At 36.9% G+C, this 21,396-nt stretch overlaps 1 protein-coding gene across 1 annotated transcript; it reads left to right on the plus strand.

The window, feature by feature from the left end:
- Positions 1-253: 253 nt before the first annotated feature.
- On the plus strand, positions 254-20,273 carry BBS7 (Bardet-Biedl syndrome 7; the record flags this gene model as incomplete). The annotated part of the gene is made up of 18 exons (XM_010168116.1): positions 254-319; positions 983-1,045; positions 1,908-2,083; positions 2,699-2,885; positions 3,623-3,695; positions 4,636-4,752; positions 6,259-6,389; positions 7,138-7,222; positions 8,653-8,755; positions 9,322-9,514; positions 11,115-11,189; positions 12,322-12,387; positions 14,466-14,605; positions 15,628-15,792; positions 16,949-17,058; positions 17,171-17,274; positions 18,827-18,950; positions 20,137-20,273. Coding segments are annotated over 18 exons (2,115 nt in total), but the record flags the coding sequence as incomplete, so codon positions are not given.
- Positions 20,274-21,396: the final 1,123 nt, after the last annotated feature.

Here is a 21,396-nt window from a genome sequence, read left to right on the forward strand (position 1 = left end):
CCCTGCCCTCAGCCCTCAGCCCCTGCCCTCAGCCCTCAGCTCCTGCCCTCAGCCCTCAGCTCCTGCTCCCCATACCCTCCACCTTGCTCCTGGCCTGTACACTGGGCCAGTGGTGCTGAAATGTGCTTGGTGCAAGAGCGTGTCTGCCACTGGTCTAGTAGAAGATGTCCCTGCTGATGACAATGGGGTGGGAACTACATGATCTTTAAGGTCCCTTCCAACCCAAACCATTCTATCATTCTGATTCCACCAGGTCGGGGTGACGGCTCAGAAGACCATGAGGCTCCTTCCCGCATCAGGGAGAAAGGCAACACAGAAGGTGATGGCTGTCAGCAACCCCCAGCTTGTCCCGCTGGCTCTCCTGAACTCGTGTTCTGGCTGTGGAGTGCACCCTGATAATATTACTAATTGTCTTTTGAGTTTCTTTAGTTAGGATGCCATAGGGAAAAACATTGGAACCGAATTCTTGGAATGTTTTTGAAAACTTTTGAAGAAAGAGGAAAAAGAAAAAAGTCTGAATTTGTTTCCGGAAAATGTTCAGAACCAATAAGGAATTTTCGAAACTTAAGGCATTGCTGAAACCACAAGGAAGTTCTTGCATAATTCTCTATTTTCCTAAATATAGAGGGAATATTTCTTTTTTTAATTTTCCTTAATACAAGTTCAAGCTAAGGAAGCTTAGGAAAACTCAATAGAAATAACACTGCATTATTTGTTTTCATCATAAATTCTCAATGTGAAAATACAACTATTCCCAAATCTGCCTTTCTGGAGTCCACCTGATGGTTGCTGGTGTTTACAGTGTCCTATCTCTAGCGGTTTATCTGGCTTTCTAAAGCATACTCCCATAGAGCTATGTAAGTTAAGTACTGGAGAATTTAAAGTACTTAAATACAGGAAAACATGATTAATGTAGGAAAAGCATTATTAAAAACATATTTTTGTATGTAATAAAAAATAATGATGTGTTATGCTTTTGAAGGTGGTTGTTGGAGACCAGGATGGGGTCATTACATGTTTTGGCATAAAAAAAGGGGAAGCTGTGGTAAGTGGAAATGTTCCATTTAAAATGTTATTTAAAAAATATTCTTCCTAATGAACTTTGAAAGTCTGGTTTTATTGATATGGGAAATAAGATACTTGTGGAAGATATCTACCTAGAGCTGTGGACTGATACCTAGTCGTGATGAGGGCATACTGATTTCATGCCTGGACAAACACATGGTCCTCAGCAGCTGTAGAGTCACACATTAGTGTGTGTCATCACAAAAAAAGTCAGTTTAACACCTTTTGCTCCGTAGTTCAGTTGAGCTTAAGCCTGTACACATACAGTTACTGTGACTGGACAAAACCCTGCAGTAATTCACTATGTCAGTCACCTTAGGGCATTCTGCCAAACTAATTGCTTTATATGAGCCCAGACTTGTGCCCAGCTTAATAAAAATTTATTGTTTTATTTTTTTTTCCCTCTTGAGGAATTCATAGCCAACTCATAAGGACTCTATAGCAATGCAAAAAAAAAAATCTATGTAGTCTTCTGGAATAAGAATGGAACGTGTAAGAGGGAGTGAGTAACTGTGTGTTGCTCTTCTAAAGAAAAGAAAGCACAGACTGAAAAAAAACTTGGAGCTACTAGCAGTGCTGAAATTTTCCTATGGATGAATAGCACTGAAATAATAATAAATTCTTAACTTACTATATTTTACAGCTTTTTATATTTATTGACTTATACAATGCTTGATTGCTTTGTGATTCAGAAGAGAAATGTATAGATTATTTTTGTGTGCATATAATCCATAATATCCTTAGTTTTGCCAGAAATTGTACAGCAAATTTATTATCCTTTATGCTAAAAGATTACCATAAATATTATATTGTGATGATGAAAATTGCCTTTCTGTTTACAGCCAGTGTTCAAGACACTGCCAGGCCAAAAAATTGCAAGATTGGAGTTGGGAGGAGCTCTTAATACACCACAAGAGAAAATTTTTGTGGCTACAGGATCAGAAGTTAGAGGTTTCACAAAAAGAGGGAAGCAGTTTCTTTCATTTGAAACTAACCTCACTGAAAGCATCAAGGCTATGTATGTATGATGTGTTGCATTTGTTTCATAGCTGTAGCAGATTTAGTTCATTATTTTATGAAATAATTCTTTACTGTATCCTGTGCTTGTAGGTAACACAAGACTGTAAGTGCCAGTCCGGCTTTAGCTTGTGCTGTGATGTGTAGGAAGGAACTTAAAAAATAATGATGAAGTTTAGAAAAGTGTGGGGGGTTTGGGAGGGGTCTGGAGGCACTCACATCACTGCAAATGCAGGTGAGCAGAGCTGGAGTTACTGCCAGAGTGTATCATGTAGCAGAACAGGAAGAATTTATTTATTTATGGTATCGTGATGTAAGATGCTGCCATTTATAAATGGGCTTGAGAAGAATTAATATCATGACAATATGTTAATGATATTTCTATAAAGATTAATCTTAGGTTTTTAGGTGAGGACAAAAGATGAAAATTGAGAGCTGTAGAAATCATGAGATTTTAGCATTTCTAATAAACTTTTTTTTAACAGCTGGAGCAGCTTGCAGGGTCCACTGATGCCCTGAATCTGCAAGTGGTAGTGCACGCGTATAGTAGGGCTGAAAGAGCTGTTACTGCCACCACACTGGGAAAATACTACAGGAAGTGTTTTCTTTTTCTCAGGCATATTTCGGGAGCAGATCTCTTTCTTTGTGCAAACTATATCTATAACCATTACTGCGACTGCAAAGACCAGCACTACTACCTATCAGGAGATAAAATCAACGACGTTCTCTGCCTTCCTGTAGATAAAGTCAATCGCATTACGCCCGTACTTGCATGTCAGGATAGAGTCCTCAGAGTTTTACAGGTTAAAATACTTGCTTGTTTATGTTTTCTGTACTGATGCCATAGAATTGGAGTAATTCTTAAGGGAATCAGCATGTCAGTGTGGTTTAAGTGTCAGAATGATAAGCATATTATATCTTACTTGGCAGTGTTGCTGTCTATAAATGCTGGTGCATTTCTTTTTTTTTTTTTAATTTAAAGGAAAATCATTATTTTAAACTTGCAAAATGAGGATTAATAAAATTGCTGTAAATTGGCTTTGGAATTCAAGGGTGGAAATAGATAACATTGGTCTCTTCTGACTGAAAGTGCTTGCATAAGGGAATTAAATGTGTAAGACTTTATCAGTTTCAAAATTCTTGCTCTCGGAAATTGCTGTCGCAACTAGTCCGAGTGATATTAATTGGTTTAACAAAATTATTTGCCAGACAAATTCACAGATTATTTTTAATAATAACATTTCAAGAGTCCTATGTTTTATTGTGTTTTATTGTCATTAAACTACTACACTTGTTTATATAAACTCTACCCTGTTTTGGCTTGGAAATGGTTCTCCCATAGGTATTGGGAGTTTGTATAAGCGAAGCATATCCATTGCTATTATCCATAATAATTTTGCCCTTATGTGGTTTTGTTCTGTTTTGTGGATGGTGTTTTGGGGTTGTTTTTGGGTTTGGTTGGTGTGGTTTTGCTTGGGTTTTGTTTGTTTGGTTTTTCTTCTTTACAAAACTCATTCAAGATACTTCTCTTTGTCTTTAGGGATCTGATTTACTGTATGAAGTAGAAGTTCCTGGACCACCTACTGTTCTTGCTTTAAACAGTGGAAATGGAGGTAACAAGATTTTGAGTATACACATAACTAACTAATGTTATTTTACTATATTTTCAAGATTATTTTTTTTTTGCTTGTGTTTGTTAATTATGCTTTGCTTTGATTTTTAAGCTGGTGTTAAAAATGTGACAGAAAACCTACTATGTGAAGTAATTTCTTATATACAAATAAATACATATCCACACATATGACTTTTAGACAGTTCTACATGATATTCCCATTTAATTGAAAGCCTCTTACAAGAGCAGTGAGATATAAAGGTGGTCTCGTTGTGTAAATATGAACTGGACTTTTGGGGCCCTTGTCAAAGTTCAGGGTTTCTCTTACACATGGATTTCTGTAACTAGAATCTCCAGTTACATCCATCCATGGATGGATGAGAATATTGAGTACAGCTCACTTAAACTAAGACTGTGGAAAGATCAAGCTTAAAATAGTTTGATCATCCTTCTTGCTAATCTCTTCTAACCTAAAAGAAATCCCTGTATTATGTTAATCTTGTGCTTAATTTAGTTTCAGTTAGAAGATGTGACAATGGCATTCAGAGCTGGTTTGGAAAAGTAGTTCTTACTTGCTTAAGGCTTGGCACAACATTCACTACTGCATGTGTGTTCTGAAGGAATCTCTATTTCTCTTCTATAAAGGCAATTTAATAGCCTCTCTTTGCTGAAATGTAAACTATTGGATTGTGTAGGCTTTTTTAGGCAGAACTCCAGTGCAGGGGGGCATTGAAGAGTGATAGCCATGAAGAAATTATCAGAACAGGTGCAGTTTTCATGTGTTTGGTTTTGTTTATAAAGCCTGACAGTTCTGTTACACAGCACTAATATTAGTATTTTTATTTTCCCTCAAGCTATGGAGTGTAACTACACAACCCTTTCAAATTTTTAAAATGGGTGTACTTGATTTTGTCGATTCTAAATTCAATTTATGCGTTTAGGTGATTCTGGAGAAGAAATTGTGTATGGAACTTCTGATGGTAAATTGGGTGTTACCCAGATTACTGGTTCCAAGCCTATACCTAAGTGGGAGATTGGAAATGAAAAAAAGAGAGGAGGTATGTGTCTCAGTCGCTCGCTCTTTAGTTTTCCAACGTATCTGAGGCTTTATTACAAGTATAATAATCAGGAAACCTTATTCATAGATACTTTGGAAGCATATTGCAATTATGTCATTATGCAATATTAGTGTGAGTAAGCTCTCTTCCATTCTTCCAATTTTCTTATAAATAATTCTAATCAGTTTGTCTTGCTTTGGGTTTTCTTTCCATGTTATTTCCAGTACTTTATTGTACTTTGTTTTTACAGAATTTTTAAAGTGGTGTTGATTCATACATGATTACTTGAGGCTTTTATGATTTTGGTGACTATCTCTAAGTGCAAATAAACCTGCCAGATTTTTCAGAGGATTTTTTTTTTTTTTTTAAAAAGCCATTATGAGGATTTTTGTCTGAAGATGGAATAAGGCTTTCATTAAAGCTGCACAGTGAAGCTTAACTGATCATATGTATGATGAATAGTATGACACTGGCACTGTTTTAGCCTTGGTGTGTTGCTCTGCAGCATGTATTAGCCCATACTCCTTTGTAAAAGAGAAGACCAGGAATAGGAAAAAAAAAAAAGTTTTAATTTAATTATCTCATAAAAGCTATCATTATTTTCTTAAAATGCTTCCTAGGATGTCCTTACTCTTCATATGAAAGTATCATAAAAGTTAAATCCCATCTCGTTTTTCATATTAGTTCTTGTACAAACAATCTCACTGTTTTTTCCTTCTTCCAGACCTGAACTCTCTTTCCTGTCCAAACATGATTAGTTATCATAGGCTGGTTCATTACACATGCTAGTTAATGGGTTTGTCCACTAACATGTCAAGTAGCAGCACCTAGTCCAGGTCTGGCAGAAGTCAGAACCCTCCTTCTGTCACCTTTGCTGAATTCCTGGTAGTCCCTTTACCAATAGCTCTAAGTCAACTATAGGACACAAAGACTGCTTGCTTCTTCAACTGGCAAAGTTAATGTCGTGTGGACAGATGAATAGTTCATCTGGGGAAATGTTTGACGAGGGAGGGTTAAACCCCTCAAAAGTAAGCTATCTGAACATCAGAAGTGGGCTCTGTTTGGTGCTTTTCCCCAAGGGAACTGTCATGTTTTTGATTTGGAATCGGTTGCTGTAAAAGCCACTGTACAAGCTTGAACCTCAGCCACAGGTGGGAGACTTCAGCCCTCTAGTGGACTCCTCCAGAAGTAGCGTTAATAAAACCTTAAAAGCCGACCAAGAATCTCTTTCTATAGAACTGAATGTGGCCTCTGTATTCACAGAATGTCGGGGATTGGAAGGGACCTCGAAAGATCATCTAGTCCAATCCCCCTGCCGGAGCAGGAACCTAAATGAGATCACACAGGAAGGCGTCCAGGCGGGTTTTGAATGTCTCCGGAGAAGGAGGCTCCACAATCTCCCTGGGCAGCCTGTCCCAGTGCTCTGGCACACTTACTGTAAAGAAGTATTATTATGTCATAAACAAATAAAGATGAAGTAACCAGGTTTGTTTTCTTTTTCACTAGGTATCTTATGTATTGATAGTTTTGACATTCTGGGAGATGGAGTTAAAGAATTACTTGTTGGACGGGATGATGGAGTGCTGGAAATCTATAACTTTGAGAGTGCAGATGATCCTGTCCTTCGCTATGACTATGTAAGCCCACATTCATTGTACTCTTCTTTGCTGGAAAAAATGAATTATTTTTAAAAAATCTGTATTTCAAAACTTAAAGTATTTTCAGTATCATTTCTACTAAAATGTGTGGTTTGTTTTTAATTTGGTGAGCTCTGTAATGTTGATAATCTGAACTTCGAAGCAGTATCCTAATATTTAAGAACCAGGAAGTGAAATAGTTCTGGTTTGAGCAAAAATCAAAATAGTGTAGAGGATATGTTAAAGTCCTGGCTCTGTTGACTACTGAAGTCTCTCCTGGGTGCAACCTAATACTCTCAGTGCTTCTCTCTCGGTGAAAAAAGCAACTCCATGCTGTGTATAGTTTGTTTTATATATAAAATAATAAATGTAAGCTGTCACGACTTTACTGATCATAATTACTTTGGTTATGAATTGTTTAAAAGTAGATTTGATCCATAGTGACTATTTCAGCCTTTGATCAGATTGCTGGAAAAATATTACCCATCAGTGTTTTGCTTTAAACTACTTTTTAATGTCTTTGTTATGCAGAGTAGAATTGGAATGCATTAGTTAAAACACTCTGATTTAGCTGTGAAAGACATCAGCCAGCTTATTCTTTTGTAGGTCTAGATATTGTGCATCTATGTAGGTATTTTCTGATGCAGGTAAAAGGAGAGGTCCAACCCTTAAAACCCCCACAAAAACCCCAGACTTCTGAAATGAGTGCAGTGATATTTCCCTCTGCTTTGAATGTATTTCTTTGAAGGCTTTATCAGAGAGCATTGCATCAATCCAGGGTGGCTGTGTAGGAAAAGATGGCTATGATGAAATTTTGGCATCCACATACTCAGGTAAGCTTCATATCACTTACTAAATAAATGTTGCATACGGTGATGTGATAAAAATGAAGCAGGCTATGTTGTTAGTAAAGCTCACATCTCTTAAAATTTTTGTTCTGATGGGAACCAGGATAATCTTTTGTTGAAAAGATTTAATTAAATATTAACACTTCAAAAAAATGTTTCCTATGCTTAAACGATGTTTTTATATTTTAAGATAGTCAAAATGTGTTCTCCCGTGTGACAGATGTGTCTGACTGTCACAGAGGCCATCATAAGCTGAATATGTTAACTGTTGGGAGCTAAAATACTGCTAATTCTCTGGTTTTGGTTTGCTTCAGTGCTAAAAAATTAGCCTACTGAAACCTCTCGTATTCAAAATGTTGTATTTTGGCAAGATACAATTCACAGTCAGTTATTGAGAAGTAATGGTGTTTAGGCACCTCTTTTAAATTGAAAGATTATTAAAAGACTATTATACCTCACCTTGTATGAATTGTTTTGGTATAGGCTGCAGCAATACTGTGCCCAAAGTCCTTTGTAGCTTCATTTAGTGGGAATGTTATAAAGATTAATGAATTGTAGAAGAAAGAAAAAAGCAAAAGCCCAAGTTCACTTGAGGGTTTTCAAAGGTAAAATCTGGTAGGATGTGCAGCAGACTTGAGTTTGGCAGATTTTGGCAGCTGAGGAAAAGTAGTGCTTAGGGCAGTAAAAATCACATTTGAACCTTGGCAGTGTAGGACTTGGGTGGATTTTTTTAAAGTTCATGCTCCATTATTGTGCTTTCTTGGTACTTAAAGTAGATAACTAAAGAATGTGAAAGATTGTGGACATGTCAGTTTTTACAGTGCATATTATAATAATGCTTTCTTACTGTTTGCATGTATTAGATGAGGCAACTAGAGCTATAAACACCCTATCAAGTCTGCATATCATACCTGAGGTGTCAGGATATAATCAAATAGTATCTGCTTTTATAAGTAAATGTAATTAAGTAAACAAAAAGATTATTTTTTTTTATCCACTTCAACTGGCAACATTCAATCTCAAAGCACACTGTGCAACATACAGTTTGCTATTAACACATGGCACAGCTTTTTTCTGTTTTGTTTTCAACTATAGTACTGCCAATTATTTTGGTTTTTGTCAGAGAAAGAGGTGGAAAAAAATTTAAGCATTCAATAAAAAATGCCATAGAGGGATTTATTGCTCAAAGTACTTAATGAAAAAGAATAAGTAATGTTTTCCAATCTACAAGTTAAGAATGAAACCCATTAAAAAAATCATGTTTGGTGCCTAGATTAATCCTCCAAAGAAATAATTAAATTGAAGTCTTGATTCTGTCTACCCAGTACCTTGAACAAACATCACTCCACACATAACAAAAGCTGAGTGTAGACTTTATAGCTTATAAGGAATATAAACTTCATATGTTGGTTTAGGCTGGCTGACAGGGCTGACTACAGAACCTGTCCATAGAGAAGATGGATCAAATGAAGAATTAAAATTAAGTCAAGAAATGCAGAGCAAGATTTCATCCTTAAGGTAACTGCACTAGAAAGAAATTTAAATGGAAGAATTGAAATGTTAAAAGCTGTGATGTTATCTTTCCTTCCTATCTCACTGGATTTTCTGTATCATTAATAAATCTACAAGTAGAATCAAGGCTTTTCAAAGTAGAAATGAATAGCAGCCTCATTTCACAGTCTCTTTCTATCTTGCCTTCACATCATAATGTCTTAATGTCTTCTTCCTCAGTATCAACGAGATAAGATTGCCTTCTTCTATGCTGCTTGTAGCTTCTGAGTGATGGGAGGAAAGTAGTCACTAGCATATAATTCAAAATGCATTGTACTCTTAAAGGAAAAAGTTGTCCTTTCATGTGCTTCATCAAAATCTCTTTTGGCAAAGTACAGTAGAATCTACATTTTCATGTGATACAGTTTATATTTTGTCTTTGTTATGTATGTAGAAGGGGAGTCACCAGTCACTTCTGGTTGGAAAATGGTGGACAGAAGATAAATGTGATTGCCTTGCAAGCTTCATCTACTTAATTTCTAGGATAGCTTTTATGGTTGTTTAAGACATTATATGTGTTTTCCCTTTTCTAGGAATGAATTGGAACATTTACAGATTAAAGTACTTCAGGAACGTGAAAAATACCAGCAGTCTTCTCAGTCCAGTACTGCTGTTTCATCAGTACCTGCATTTAGTGTGAACGATAAGTTTACATTAAATAAGGATGATGCTAGCTACAGCCTCATCCTGGAGGTGCAGACAGCTATAGATAATGTCCTGGTACAGGTGAGTGTGGTTTTGCTCTTATTGGCTTTCTTAGTATCTAAATAAATAAATTTGGAAACTTTCTAGTTTAAAAAGCTGAGTTATAATATCTTAAGTATATGGGTTTTTAAATGCCTGAATTGTTATAAGAGGGAATTAAAGTGCATAGCCTAGCAGTGTTGAAGTAACTGCTGTAAACGCTTGTTGGGGAACAAATACAACTTAAACCTTTATTGAACAGAGCAATTCAACACTTTAATTGAACAAATATAACTTAAACCTTTATTGAACACTGCCAAAACAGAACAAAATGCCTGCTGGACTAGCAGATTTCTGTGTGACTTTTGCGTTTGCTTTTGCATGTCCCCCTTTATTTAAACACCAATTAACTCAGTAAATCTTAAATGGGGTACAGATTCTCACTCGCCAGTGAAGTACCTTCTGCAGTGGAAAATTAATTTTAGAATGGTATGGGCCACCTGTGCACTTCCAGTGTGGAACAGCATCTGATTTGTGTGCAACTGGTGAGAAGTATTTCTGCCAAGTAGAGCAACCTTAATTAATTATTTTTCATACCGCATCAGCTGAAATTAATGTTCTCTTTGGTAGCCAGAAAGTAATGGTACTGAATTACCTTCTTTTGGGGATATACACGGGGAGAAAAATTTGAGAAGGAGGAATTTGTGGGCTGAATTTGCCATAACAAATGGGAGAGAACTATTGTAGGATTTTATTTTTCTCTTCTTAATATAAATCTTATTGTTATTAAGGATGTTATTAGTGCAATGCTAAGCTACAGCTAATATGCAGCTCTATAGCATCTGCTGTTTCCATAGCTAAGTGAGGAATCATTCATCATTCCAAGTGAGGAATAATGAGATTGTTTAATCTAGTTCTGAACTTAAAGCCCCACATTCTAAATGCTACATTTTCTTTAAGGACGTATAAAGCAGGATCTGGTATTCCTCTGCTGTGAGAAGACAATAAAACTGGTTTTGTATTTTATTTTATTTTTTAGGAAGTATGTTGCATATTTATCAATGTTTCCTGACACTCCTGTGAAGCTATAAAGCAGTACCAAATCAAGTAATTAATCATCCTAATAGCCTTTAATCTCATTTTTAAAACAGTGATAGTTTTAATTCCAGTGAAAATGCATCTAGATAAGAAGTGATCTGTGTCAGGAGCATTATTTAAGTAAAAGGATCATTAATAATTATGTAATGGGATCCTTGGTTTCCTGAATGAATATTATAATCCCCCTATTAAAATAGGGAAACACTTCACTCATGAATATGCTTCATGCATACAAATGAAGTATACTTTTGTGTCTGAAAGGTGTGAATATACTTTCATTTCTGAAAGGTAGTTACACTTCTTATACTGAAGTTGTTGCAAGCCAGCTGCACAAGAGTTTAAGACTCCATAAGAGAATAAGATCCTCATGTTACTCTGGGTTTAAGTAGTAAACTACGTGTCTGTTAGGCTTTTATCTTTTGGATGAAGAGGTAAAATTGCCTCTCCCTTATTAAAATAACTGATGACAGTTAGAGGGTAAATGTATTAGAAGCTACTCAGGAACTTAAACTCTTTTATTTTTCCTTCCTCATATGTTCTGCAGAGTGATGTCCCAATAGACTTGCTGGATGTGGATAAAAATTCTGCTGTTGTTAGTTTTAGCAGCTGTGATTCTGAGGTGAGTGAAACAAAAGAGGTGATATTTATACACCTCTTTATATTTATAAATATATATATTTATACACCTCTTTATAAATATATAAATATATTTCTTTATATATTCTTTATATTCTTTTATATATATGTATTTATGCATGAGGAAAGTTCTTATTAATGTATATTAAAATTTGGATTTATATATTTTTGATTTAAAATATATTGAGTTGAACTACTCATTGGGTAATTTTGGAGAGCTCAGCTTCCTTAGAGATGCTGCAGAATTAGGAGTTACAGTAGGTCTTGACACAGGGGAAAGCTAAATATGTGGGAAAGGATCCAGGAGCAACTGCTCTCTTGCTTTTTTTTCCTGCCTGATCAGGAATGTGAAAGACACATTCAGTATTGCTGTCTTCTCTGGATTTTCCCGTATCATGTATCTTTACTTCAAAGTAATTTAGGTGAAGAACAATGTGTTTTTTCCTGTGTCTCTTAAAAAATCACTTTAGAATGTGAAAATTCTGCTGTGTGATGAGTCATATGTTTAAATGCATTTTTTTACATAATAATTATAAACTTAAATACTTATAGAATTACTAATGATGCTTAGAGCTGGGGGGAAAATCCAGAAACTACCTTAGTATTATGAAAATCTGCTGTGAAGTCTTTTTTCCTTGTAATAGTTCTGGAACTATTTTAGTTTTAAGAACTAAATTTGCACATTGTTGGTCTCCTTGGAGCTCTGAGGAATCAGCTTTTTATTTTAAGTTCCTTGATGATTAATTTAGCTGTTTTTGGTGTGTTTTCTTATTGATCTTACTTTAGTTTTTGGATGTTGGACTAATGTTGCAGGTGAGCAGGGCAGGCTGACAGATGCATTTTTCAGGTGAAAAACAGATATCTATGTAAATTTTGATGGTGGTATTAGAGAGTATAAGAGTTGATTTTTCCTTATACAGAGAAATTTTTTAAACTCTAGCATCATTAAAATTAATTAAATGGAACCAAAAATTACTTTTTTGTATTTGACTTTTGTAAAATAGATGTAGCAGAAACTTTATTGTAGATGTTTACAGTTAAACCAGACTGGTATAACTTTTGTGAATCCACAGACTGTTTTGTATTATTTTTCTGGGTTTTTTTGGTGTTTACAGCCAAATAGCAACTTTCTTCTTGCGACTTACCGATGCCAAGCAAATACTACGAGACTTGAACTTAAGGTAAAATGCTCCAAAATATTTTCCATAATAAATTAATGGTTATGTAGGTGACTGCTTAGGAGTGGAGAGATCTCTGACTGGACTGACTGCTTAGCCTTAGCAAATGATCAGTCCAGTTTCTACTGGTAGTTGTTTCCTCAGAACCTTCTAATCTGCGGCATGTGTTCCTTTAATATTTGTCTGTAACATTTCTAAAGGCTTCTAAAAATGTGTTACTTCAGAGGAGAGCCTGGGGTCCTTCTCTCGTGTCCCTCAGATGAAAGCAGTGGGGGAATTGCAGATTGTGAAAATACTTGGTTCTGGAGACAGTGTGTGGAACTTAAAAGTGGAGAGAGGTATGGGAAGGCAAGCTCTGACACTGGTTGTCCTCAAAAGCGTTTGAAGGAAGTTACATTTGGGAAGTAACCAGGGAATACAGACTGGATTTGTGTTTTTGAGAGGAAGCAAATCCAGTCATTCTATGCTTATTAGAATAAAGCTGTGTGGGTGTTATGGGGTTTATTTTTAACGATCCACCAAATTCATGCATTTTGTGGCTACCACCAGGGGAAATAATGGAGGAAACCATGATGAGAAAAATCTTCAACATGCACACAGGCTCTGGGTTTTCTCTTTATGTAATTGCCTAACACTGCAGTCTCCTTCCTAATGTGTTTATTTATGTAAAATGCTCAGTCAAAATATTATGTGTACATATTTAATCCTGTGTAAGATACATCAAATGTGGGGAAGCTGGGGGTGGTTATCTGTTTTTTGGTGAGGTCGCAATAATGGACCCAGTGTGCAGAGTTAAGACTCTTATTTCCCAGGTCCCCTGCTTAAGAAATGCTGTTGATGTGCTTACTGCTTCTGAGCAGGTCACTTTACCTCCCAGTGTCTCAGTTCTTTTCTTTTAATTTAGGGATATAACCCTGGCCACCTTTAATATTAAAAACAGAATCATAGACTCATAGAATGGTTTGGGTTGGAAGGGACCTTAAAGCTCATCCAGTTCCAACCCCCCTGCCATGAGCAGGGACACCTTCCACTAGACCAGGTTGCTCAAAGCCTCATCCAGCCTGGCCTTAAACACTTCCAGGGAGGGGGCAGCCACAACTTCCTTGGACAACCTAAATACTAGGTAAAAGAGTAAATGACACAAGAAAAATTAATCAAGTGCATTCATGATACACAGAGAGGTTTGTTTTTCTACTCTCCCACTAAAAATATTTATAAACTTGCTGTTGTGTGTCATTGTAGTGCAGTGTGTCGCCAAAACACTGTACTGTCACTCTTGCATTTGGATCCTGATGTGATGGATTCGATCTGCACAAGTTCTGCTGCCACCTCGCTCTAATACATTGAGAGACTTACACCTGCCGTGTGGAGTTCATTCTCTTCTTGCATTTTGTGTATGCACATGCAGACAATACAACTTTTAAATACTGGTGATTTTACTTCCAAAGAGAATTCTTTACTAGCTTATTTTTATTAAAAACATTGAAGTGGATGTCTTCCTGCAAGACACTGCTTTTTGTGTTCTGACATCCTGTAAAACAGGGGACATAATCAAGGTTATAAAGCAAACCAGTACTTGAACTCCTGTCTTTTGTTTATATAAAGATCTTGAACTTAAATCTGGCCTCTTACTTTTCCAAAAAATAGCTCAGGAAGAACTTTTTATGGAGAGATGAACGCATGTTTTGAAATTCAGTTTACTTTTTAAAATTCTTTGATCTATTCTTTGCTGCCCACTGCTACAGAATTTACTTTAATTTAAAAAAACAAAAGTCATGGGGCCACTGAAGAATTAAAAGTAAGTTACGGACTTTTTACTTTAACTGATCAGAAATTTAGTTTCTTAATATTTCATTCATCTATTATAACAGCACTTCATTGGACACTATTTCATCTAATTTTAAAACATTCCTGATCTCCTCTGTTTATAGTGGCACTATCAAGTAAATATAGTACTGTAAATGTTCTTAAAGTACAATAGTCTTGTATGTATTTTGAATACCCACCAATTTTCCAAATCGTGGTAAATTAATCTTTTCCCTTTTGACCTTTTTTTGTGGGTTCTGCTTTTATTTCTGCAGGTTCGATCGATTGAAGGCCAGTATGGGACACTTCAAGCATATGTAACGCCAAGAATTCAACCAAAAACCTGCCAAGTTCATCAATATCAAATTAAACCACTTTCGCTTCATCAGAGAACTCATTCTATTGACCATGACCGGTATTTGCAAAGAAAAATCAATGCCTTTTTTCTCTCAAAAAACCTGACACAATCCAGCTGAAACTCTGTAAACTCAAGTATGGCATTCCTAACCCCTAACCTACAATTTTGAGCCTGTAGTTCCATTTTATGGGTTTTCTGACAGAAAATGCAGGTTTAATAGGTTCTTGCTTTCCTTGCTATTCTTTATCCTTGTTTTCAGGTTATTTTTCATTTTACTAGCCTGGGTTATTGTGCAGCCCTATCTGTTAGTAGAGCTGAGGGTGTGGTAGAAAGGAAACTCTGCTGTTGTTAGTAACCACAATCTTTTCAGTTTCAGCCTCATTCGCCCCTCCACCCTTTTAATTTAATTCTGTCCCATAGCTAATTTGCCTCCAAAACTGAGCCAAGACTTTTCCCCTCTTATCTCTCTGTTAGGAATCTAGTATTTTATGCAATTTCTACTTGATTTTGTTTTTTCCCACCCTCCCAAACATCTTGTATTGCCACCAAGGTATTGCTTGCTTCAGAACAAACCTGAAAGATGGAAGGAATGACACCAAATGCTTTTATGTGCAAATGTTTTGATGTGCAAATGAGCTCCCTTATGCCTTGTTCTTGATATAAATGCTCTGGCTGTGGTTTACAGCATGGGAGGCTGTTGGGGCTCTTCGTCATATTCGCTCTCTTGTCAGTTATTTACCTTTGTCATAAATTTCAGGTTTAACAACTTGAAATGGGATATGTCAAAAAACTTCCAACTAGTTTCTTGTCCAGTTCTGACATGCCTACTAGGAGATAAAGCTTGAATGTATGCAGAGCTTTTTGTCTTGAAATACAGAAAAGTAGCTGTAATCTGCAATATGTAACTACTTGGAAAAATACCTGATTTTTTTACAGGGTGTTGATTAAAAGGAAACAACCATGTGGATTTAACACTTTTTCATATGGATTTAACACTTTTTCATATGGATAACCAGTGCCTCTCCTTCATAACTTAGTAACTTTTTTCTTTTTTTTTTTTTAATTCCATAATGTCATAGACCCATGAATACCCTGATGCTCAAAGGCCAGTTCAGTTTTGCTGAAATTCACTCGTGGGTTGTGTTTTGCTTGCCTGAGGTGCCTGAAAAGACTCCTGCTGGAGAGAGTATCACCTTTTATTTTCAGAACACCTTCCTGGGTACACAGCTTGAAAGTACTTACAGGTAAAGTACAATTATTAAAGCACAGTGTGACTACACTGGAGCTGTTGTCTTTTTCATTCTTGACCAGTTTGCTTGTACCATTTCATGCACATGCTACTGTTTGCCTCTCCGCCCTGAGCGCCTCATCAAAACTCCCATTGAAGAGAACAGGGATCTTTCTTAAGAAGGATTGTCAAACATTACCAGGGATGAGCACTATCCACCTCATCAAAACTCCCACTGAAGAGAACAGGGATCTTGTCAAACATTACCAGGGATGAGCACTATCCAGTAGTGATGCAATCTGTAACTTGAATAGAGTTTTTTCTTGGAAGTTTGTCCAAAACCTAAAATTTCCAGGGAGGAAAGGCTTGATATATTTCTAAGATGATGTCTTGCTTTTAGAATTTAAAGAACACAGCTAACTAATATAGTGAAATAACTGTGTAATGCCTAGTTTTTTTCTAACTTCCTTTTCTTTGTCTTGAGGAGCAAAAAGAATTTAGAAGGCATTTAATACTCAGGCAAACAAAAATTTGTTAAATATTAAGCTGAAAACTTTCTGCAGCTTATATTAGGCAAATACTCTTTCTGTGTTTAAGATTACTTAGTTACATCTTCCTTCAGCAAATTATATACATCCCCATGAAAATCGAATTGTAAAGTGGGGAAAAATAATTGTTGTAACTATAGAGATTCCAGCTTGCTCCCAACCTATATACTCATAATGTAGAAAGTTGTTGAGTGATGGTTTTTTGTGGGGAAGGGGAGAGTGTTTTTTCTACCTTCTGGTATTGAAGTTTGCTGTTTGACTTCAAGGTACTGCAGTGCTAAAACTTAGGAGGAATGAATACACTCAGAAATCTTATTTATATAACCTTAGTGCCGTACAATAAAGATAACTCCTTTGTGTATACTCGAGATTTGTGTATACTGCTTTGTCTTATTTACTGGAATAAACTGTTCTCTGTCAAGATTACACTGGGAAGGAGGGAAAAGCATAGGTGTGTATGCAGCCACCTGATCTATGGAGAAGCGTTATGACCTTTATAGAGGTTGCTTTCTTTGATTTGGGCATCAATTTACAGATTCCTTCCTTCTGTTTTAATGTAGGGACAAACTTAATGCATGCACATGTGTTTAAATTTGCTCATTTAAAGTTTTTCTTCCTTTCTAGAAAAGGTGAGGGATATTTTAAGTCTGACAACATTTCTACAATATCCATCCTAAAAGATGTGCTTTCCAAAGAGGCTACTAAGAGGAAGATTAATCTCAACATATCATATGGTAAAACTTCCTTCTCTATTTTGTTGTCCTTTACTTCATTTTTTAAAATTATTCTTATAAATGGAGTATGTATTATTAATTTGCTTGTCGGATTTTTTTGACTCCCTACTAGACATAAATGAAGAATCTGTGAGACACACATTAAAGCTTATCTACCCTAAATTAGAGTATCAGCAGCTGTTGGCCAAGAAGGTTCACTTAATAGATGCTTTGAGAGTAAGTATCTGAACTCCCACAGAAGGATTTTCATGGTGGGTTTTGTTGTCCAATACCAAGCTGTAGGGCTCAAGTCAGATGTGTGTCATACTGGTATCTGCTCTGTTGCTGTTCCCAGGATGTGGATTTTAATTATCTAGGAGACAGACTTCTTCAAGAAACATTCCCATTTGTACTATATCACTAGTGAATAACATGTAGCATTGCTGACTGATGTTGAGGATGCGTAAATGGGACAGTAGAAGGCAGCCAGCTGTATCATCCAACATTCTCTTTTTGCCTGCCATTATTTCCCAGTTCCTTCTTTCTCTCTTTCCACTAACCTTTAAAAGTTTTGGGTTTTTTTTAAATCTGAGGATGATCACCCAGGCCAGATGTGACTTCCTTGCTTTGGAACTTCATCCCAATGTGTCATAATTTCTGAATTATCTGCTTATTAATCTTTTGCTTAATACCCTCTCAGCAGTTAGTCTTTGGGAGGTACCAGTGTCCTGGTTTTTGCCCCAAACCATCACAACCAGTTAGGCAGCTTGTCTCAGTTCTTAGGCTTAGATTTCTAACAACCAGGATTTTACCATCAAAAACTTGCTGTCATCGATCTCTTTTGATACTTTTTGAGGGGAAGGGGGGTGAAAATGGACAACTGCTTCTCTCTTGTCCCATGGGGGACTCAAATACTAGTTGTCAGATCTCTTCAGTCAGTAGAAAAACTGTCAATCAGTGAGAATACCGTGTATCTTTATTATCACTGAAAGTATTTTACTTGGGCTTGGTTTGGCAAACGAGGAAGGGAGAGAATAATAGAGACTTTATTCTTAATGCATGTTATGTTTGTGCAATAATAATGATGTTGCACATCTTGCCTTTTTTTTTTTTAGGTAGCAAATCTTTGACAAATCTTTTTTGACAAAGTTTTTTGTCACTCAATTTTTGGGTAATAACATTCTAGGCAGTAGAATAATTGATGATTGATGAGAGTTGTTATCCTGGCAGACTCATGATGCATAGCATAATTACCTTCTGTCTCAGTCTTTCTGTGGGGGATAAAAAGATCTATACTATTGACCATCTTAAATTGGTTTGACAGTAGACCAGGGCATTTTAGAACAGGTCTTTAAAACTTTCTGCTGTCATGAATTGAATACTTTCAGAGTTTGCTTTCACTTTCAGACTTCAGCTTATGCTACACTTGCTAGGAATTTCCTTATTCTAAAAATGAAGACATGGTGAAGGCTTTGAGCCTTCCTTAGGCTTGGTTCTGTAGGGGCTGGGCTGTGGCATCATCCTGTTCTGGCAGTACTCAGAGCTGGAAGCTGTAATCCACAGGATTTTGAGGATCTGGTCTATGAAGTGATAAGTAACATCTGGCATTTCATTAGAAGACATTAGAAAATGAGGCACTTTGAGAAGAAGTCTTGCTAGTTTAGAAGAGGATTGTCTTGTCTCTGAAGTGCTACTTTCTCCTGTCAGACCCAAGTTTAATTTCTTCTTACTTTTATGCTCTTAAGATACTTAACTTCTGTTAATTCTTACAATTTAAAATGTCTTTGAGGAATTACAAGTTCATGAAGGAAATGTGGACTTCCTGCTACCAAAATACCGCAGCATTTTGGAAGAGGCAGATCAGCTGCTTGAGGAATACAAGAGACAACCTGCACATCTCGAGAGACTTTATGGTTTGTTGATCAATTCAGCTTTTTATTTAAATGCAACTTAACGTCCAGAGAGCATGCTGGACATGACTGAAATGGATATGATGTCATTATTAGCAGAATTGAAATAATTTGATAAGTGGATACACTTGAGTAGCTTGAGTATTTTAATGTCTGTTTGGTCATACAGCCAAGGCTGGATATTTACATAAAGTTTTCAATAATAAAAATCATAAAAAACTTTAACTTGAGTTACAGGTGAGGCAGTAAAACCTGAAAATGGCTTGTATGCTATTAGAAACTTAAAGGAACTCTCTGAAGGCTCTCAATAATTGTTCACCTGATAACTTCTAAAATTGATTTGACATCACAAGCATAGCACTGAGACTGAAAATACCAGGATTATTTGCAAGTGACTTTACAACTTTTTGTTTAATAGGCAGCTTCTTCTATTTGGATAATCTGTGTCTTTCTGGCCATGATTAAGGATCGTATTCAAATTCAGAATGGCCTTTAAGAATGTGTACAAGTTAAGAAGAGATTAAGTTCTGAGTGGTTAAGTTTTGCAAAACATCAGAAAAATGTCCATGAGTTGGGGAGACTCGTAGAAGGTGATCTAATTTAGCGAAGGCAGTTCTTTAACCTTTTCTGGTGCTGTTCCCTGTACAGCTTTCAGCTCAGAGAATCTCTGCCAGACACCAGCTTTAATAAGCCTGTGTATATCCAGCAGAAGCAGAGTCCTCCTTGCCCATCCATTCCATTTTGGAACAGGTTGCCCAGAGAAGCTGTGGCCGCTCCTCCTTGGAAGTGTTCGAGGCCAGGCTGGATGAGGCTTTGAGCAACCTGGTCTAGTGGGAGGTGTCCCTGCTGATGGCAGGGGGGTTGGAACTGGATGATCATTAAGGTCCCTTCCAACCCAAACCAGTCTGTGATTCTCTCCGGCGATAGTTCCCTTTTCTTTAGTGTTTCAGGTGTGGGTAGTTCTAAGGCAGAAATACACATTTTGGAATAAAGCTGGGCTCTGAGCTGTTCACAGTGGTTTGGGTTTGTTTAAAAGTAAATTGTTGTTTAAAACATGAAGTTTGGAAAGAGTCTTGTCTGTAAACCCACAATCAACTAGAATAGTTGGTACGTAATAATGAGTTAAAAGTAGAGATACCTTGTAATAAAAACAAGGCAAATACTAACTCCTGGGATTTTACCTTTGCAGGCATGATCACAGATCTCTTCATAGATAAATTCAAATTCAAAGGCACCAATGTGAAAACTAAAGTTCCTCTTCTTCTGGAAACTCTGGATGGCTGTGATCAAGATGGACTAATTGCTTTTTTTGAGGCTGCAGCCTGATGAGGAAAAAGCACAGTAATTTTTTTTCTTCTTTTTTTTTTAAATCAAGGCAATTCAAAACACTTCTTAAGAAAAAAACCACTTTTACTCTTTTGTTGTACTGTCAGCTCCTAGGTTTTATTGATATTTATTATCATACTGAATACAGTAGGCACCTTTACTTCATATGAACTGTTGGTGTATGTTAAACGCGCACAGAGTTTCTATGCAGACAAGGTTCTTCATAGCTAAAGGAAACTTAGAATCAGATGTAAACACCAAATACCCTTTTTGCTAAAATATTTTCGGTACTATGCAAGCCTACCTGTGGGTGTAAGAATGGGTGAAGAAACTGGTTTTTGGAGACATAACCTGCTGCGAAGAAATGTGTGTGTGAAGCTATACAGCACTGGGCTTCCTGCCCATCCCACTGAGAAAGCAGTATGGGAATCTCGCCAACTCCACCTCACTGGTGTATGCAGAGAATCACAGAACAGTCGGGGTTGGAAGGGACCTCAGGAGGTCATCTAGTCCAACCTCCCTGCCAAAGCATGTTCCCCTACAGTAGGTCACACAGGAATGCATCCACGTGGGTTTGGAATCTCTCCAGAGAAGGAGACTCCACAACCTCCCTGGGCAGCCTGTCCCAGTGCTCCAACACCCTCACTGTAAAGAAGTTTTTCCTTATCTTTCCCTGGAACCTCCTGTGTTCCAGCTTGTACCCGTTGCGGGACATCACTGAGAAGAGCCTGTCTCCATCCTCCTGACACTGGCCCTTCATATATTTATAGACATTAACGAGAAGGAAGAGAGGATTTTAAATCTTTGGCTTTGAGATTCTAGACGGTGACTGCTAAAGCTCCATAACTCTTGATGGAAGAGGGGATGGCATTAAACTTCCTCCTTGATTTTCCTGGGTCCGTGTTCTTCCTTTGGTATTTGCTGTCACATTTGGCTTTTATTTGATATTAGAAGAGAGGGACCAGCTCCTGGGCACAGTGATTTGTTCACAAATGAGATAAAAAATGGCTCATTTCTGTATTGAACGCAAAAAGACACGTTTTTCTGGCGGGGCGGGGGCAGGAGCGGGGTACAGCACGCTGCTGGGCCGGTGTCACGGCGCCGAGCGGGTGTCGGTGTCCCA

This window comes from Antrostomus carolinensis, unplaced genomic scaffold, assembly GCF_000700745.2.
Source record: "Antrostomus carolinensis isolate BGI_N321 unplaced genomic scaffold, ASM70074v2 scaffold18405, whole genome shotgun sequence".
Taxonomy (NCBI): domain Eukaryota; kingdom Metazoa; phylum Chordata; class Aves; order Caprimulgiformes; family Caprimulgidae; genus Antrostomus; species Antrostomus carolinensis.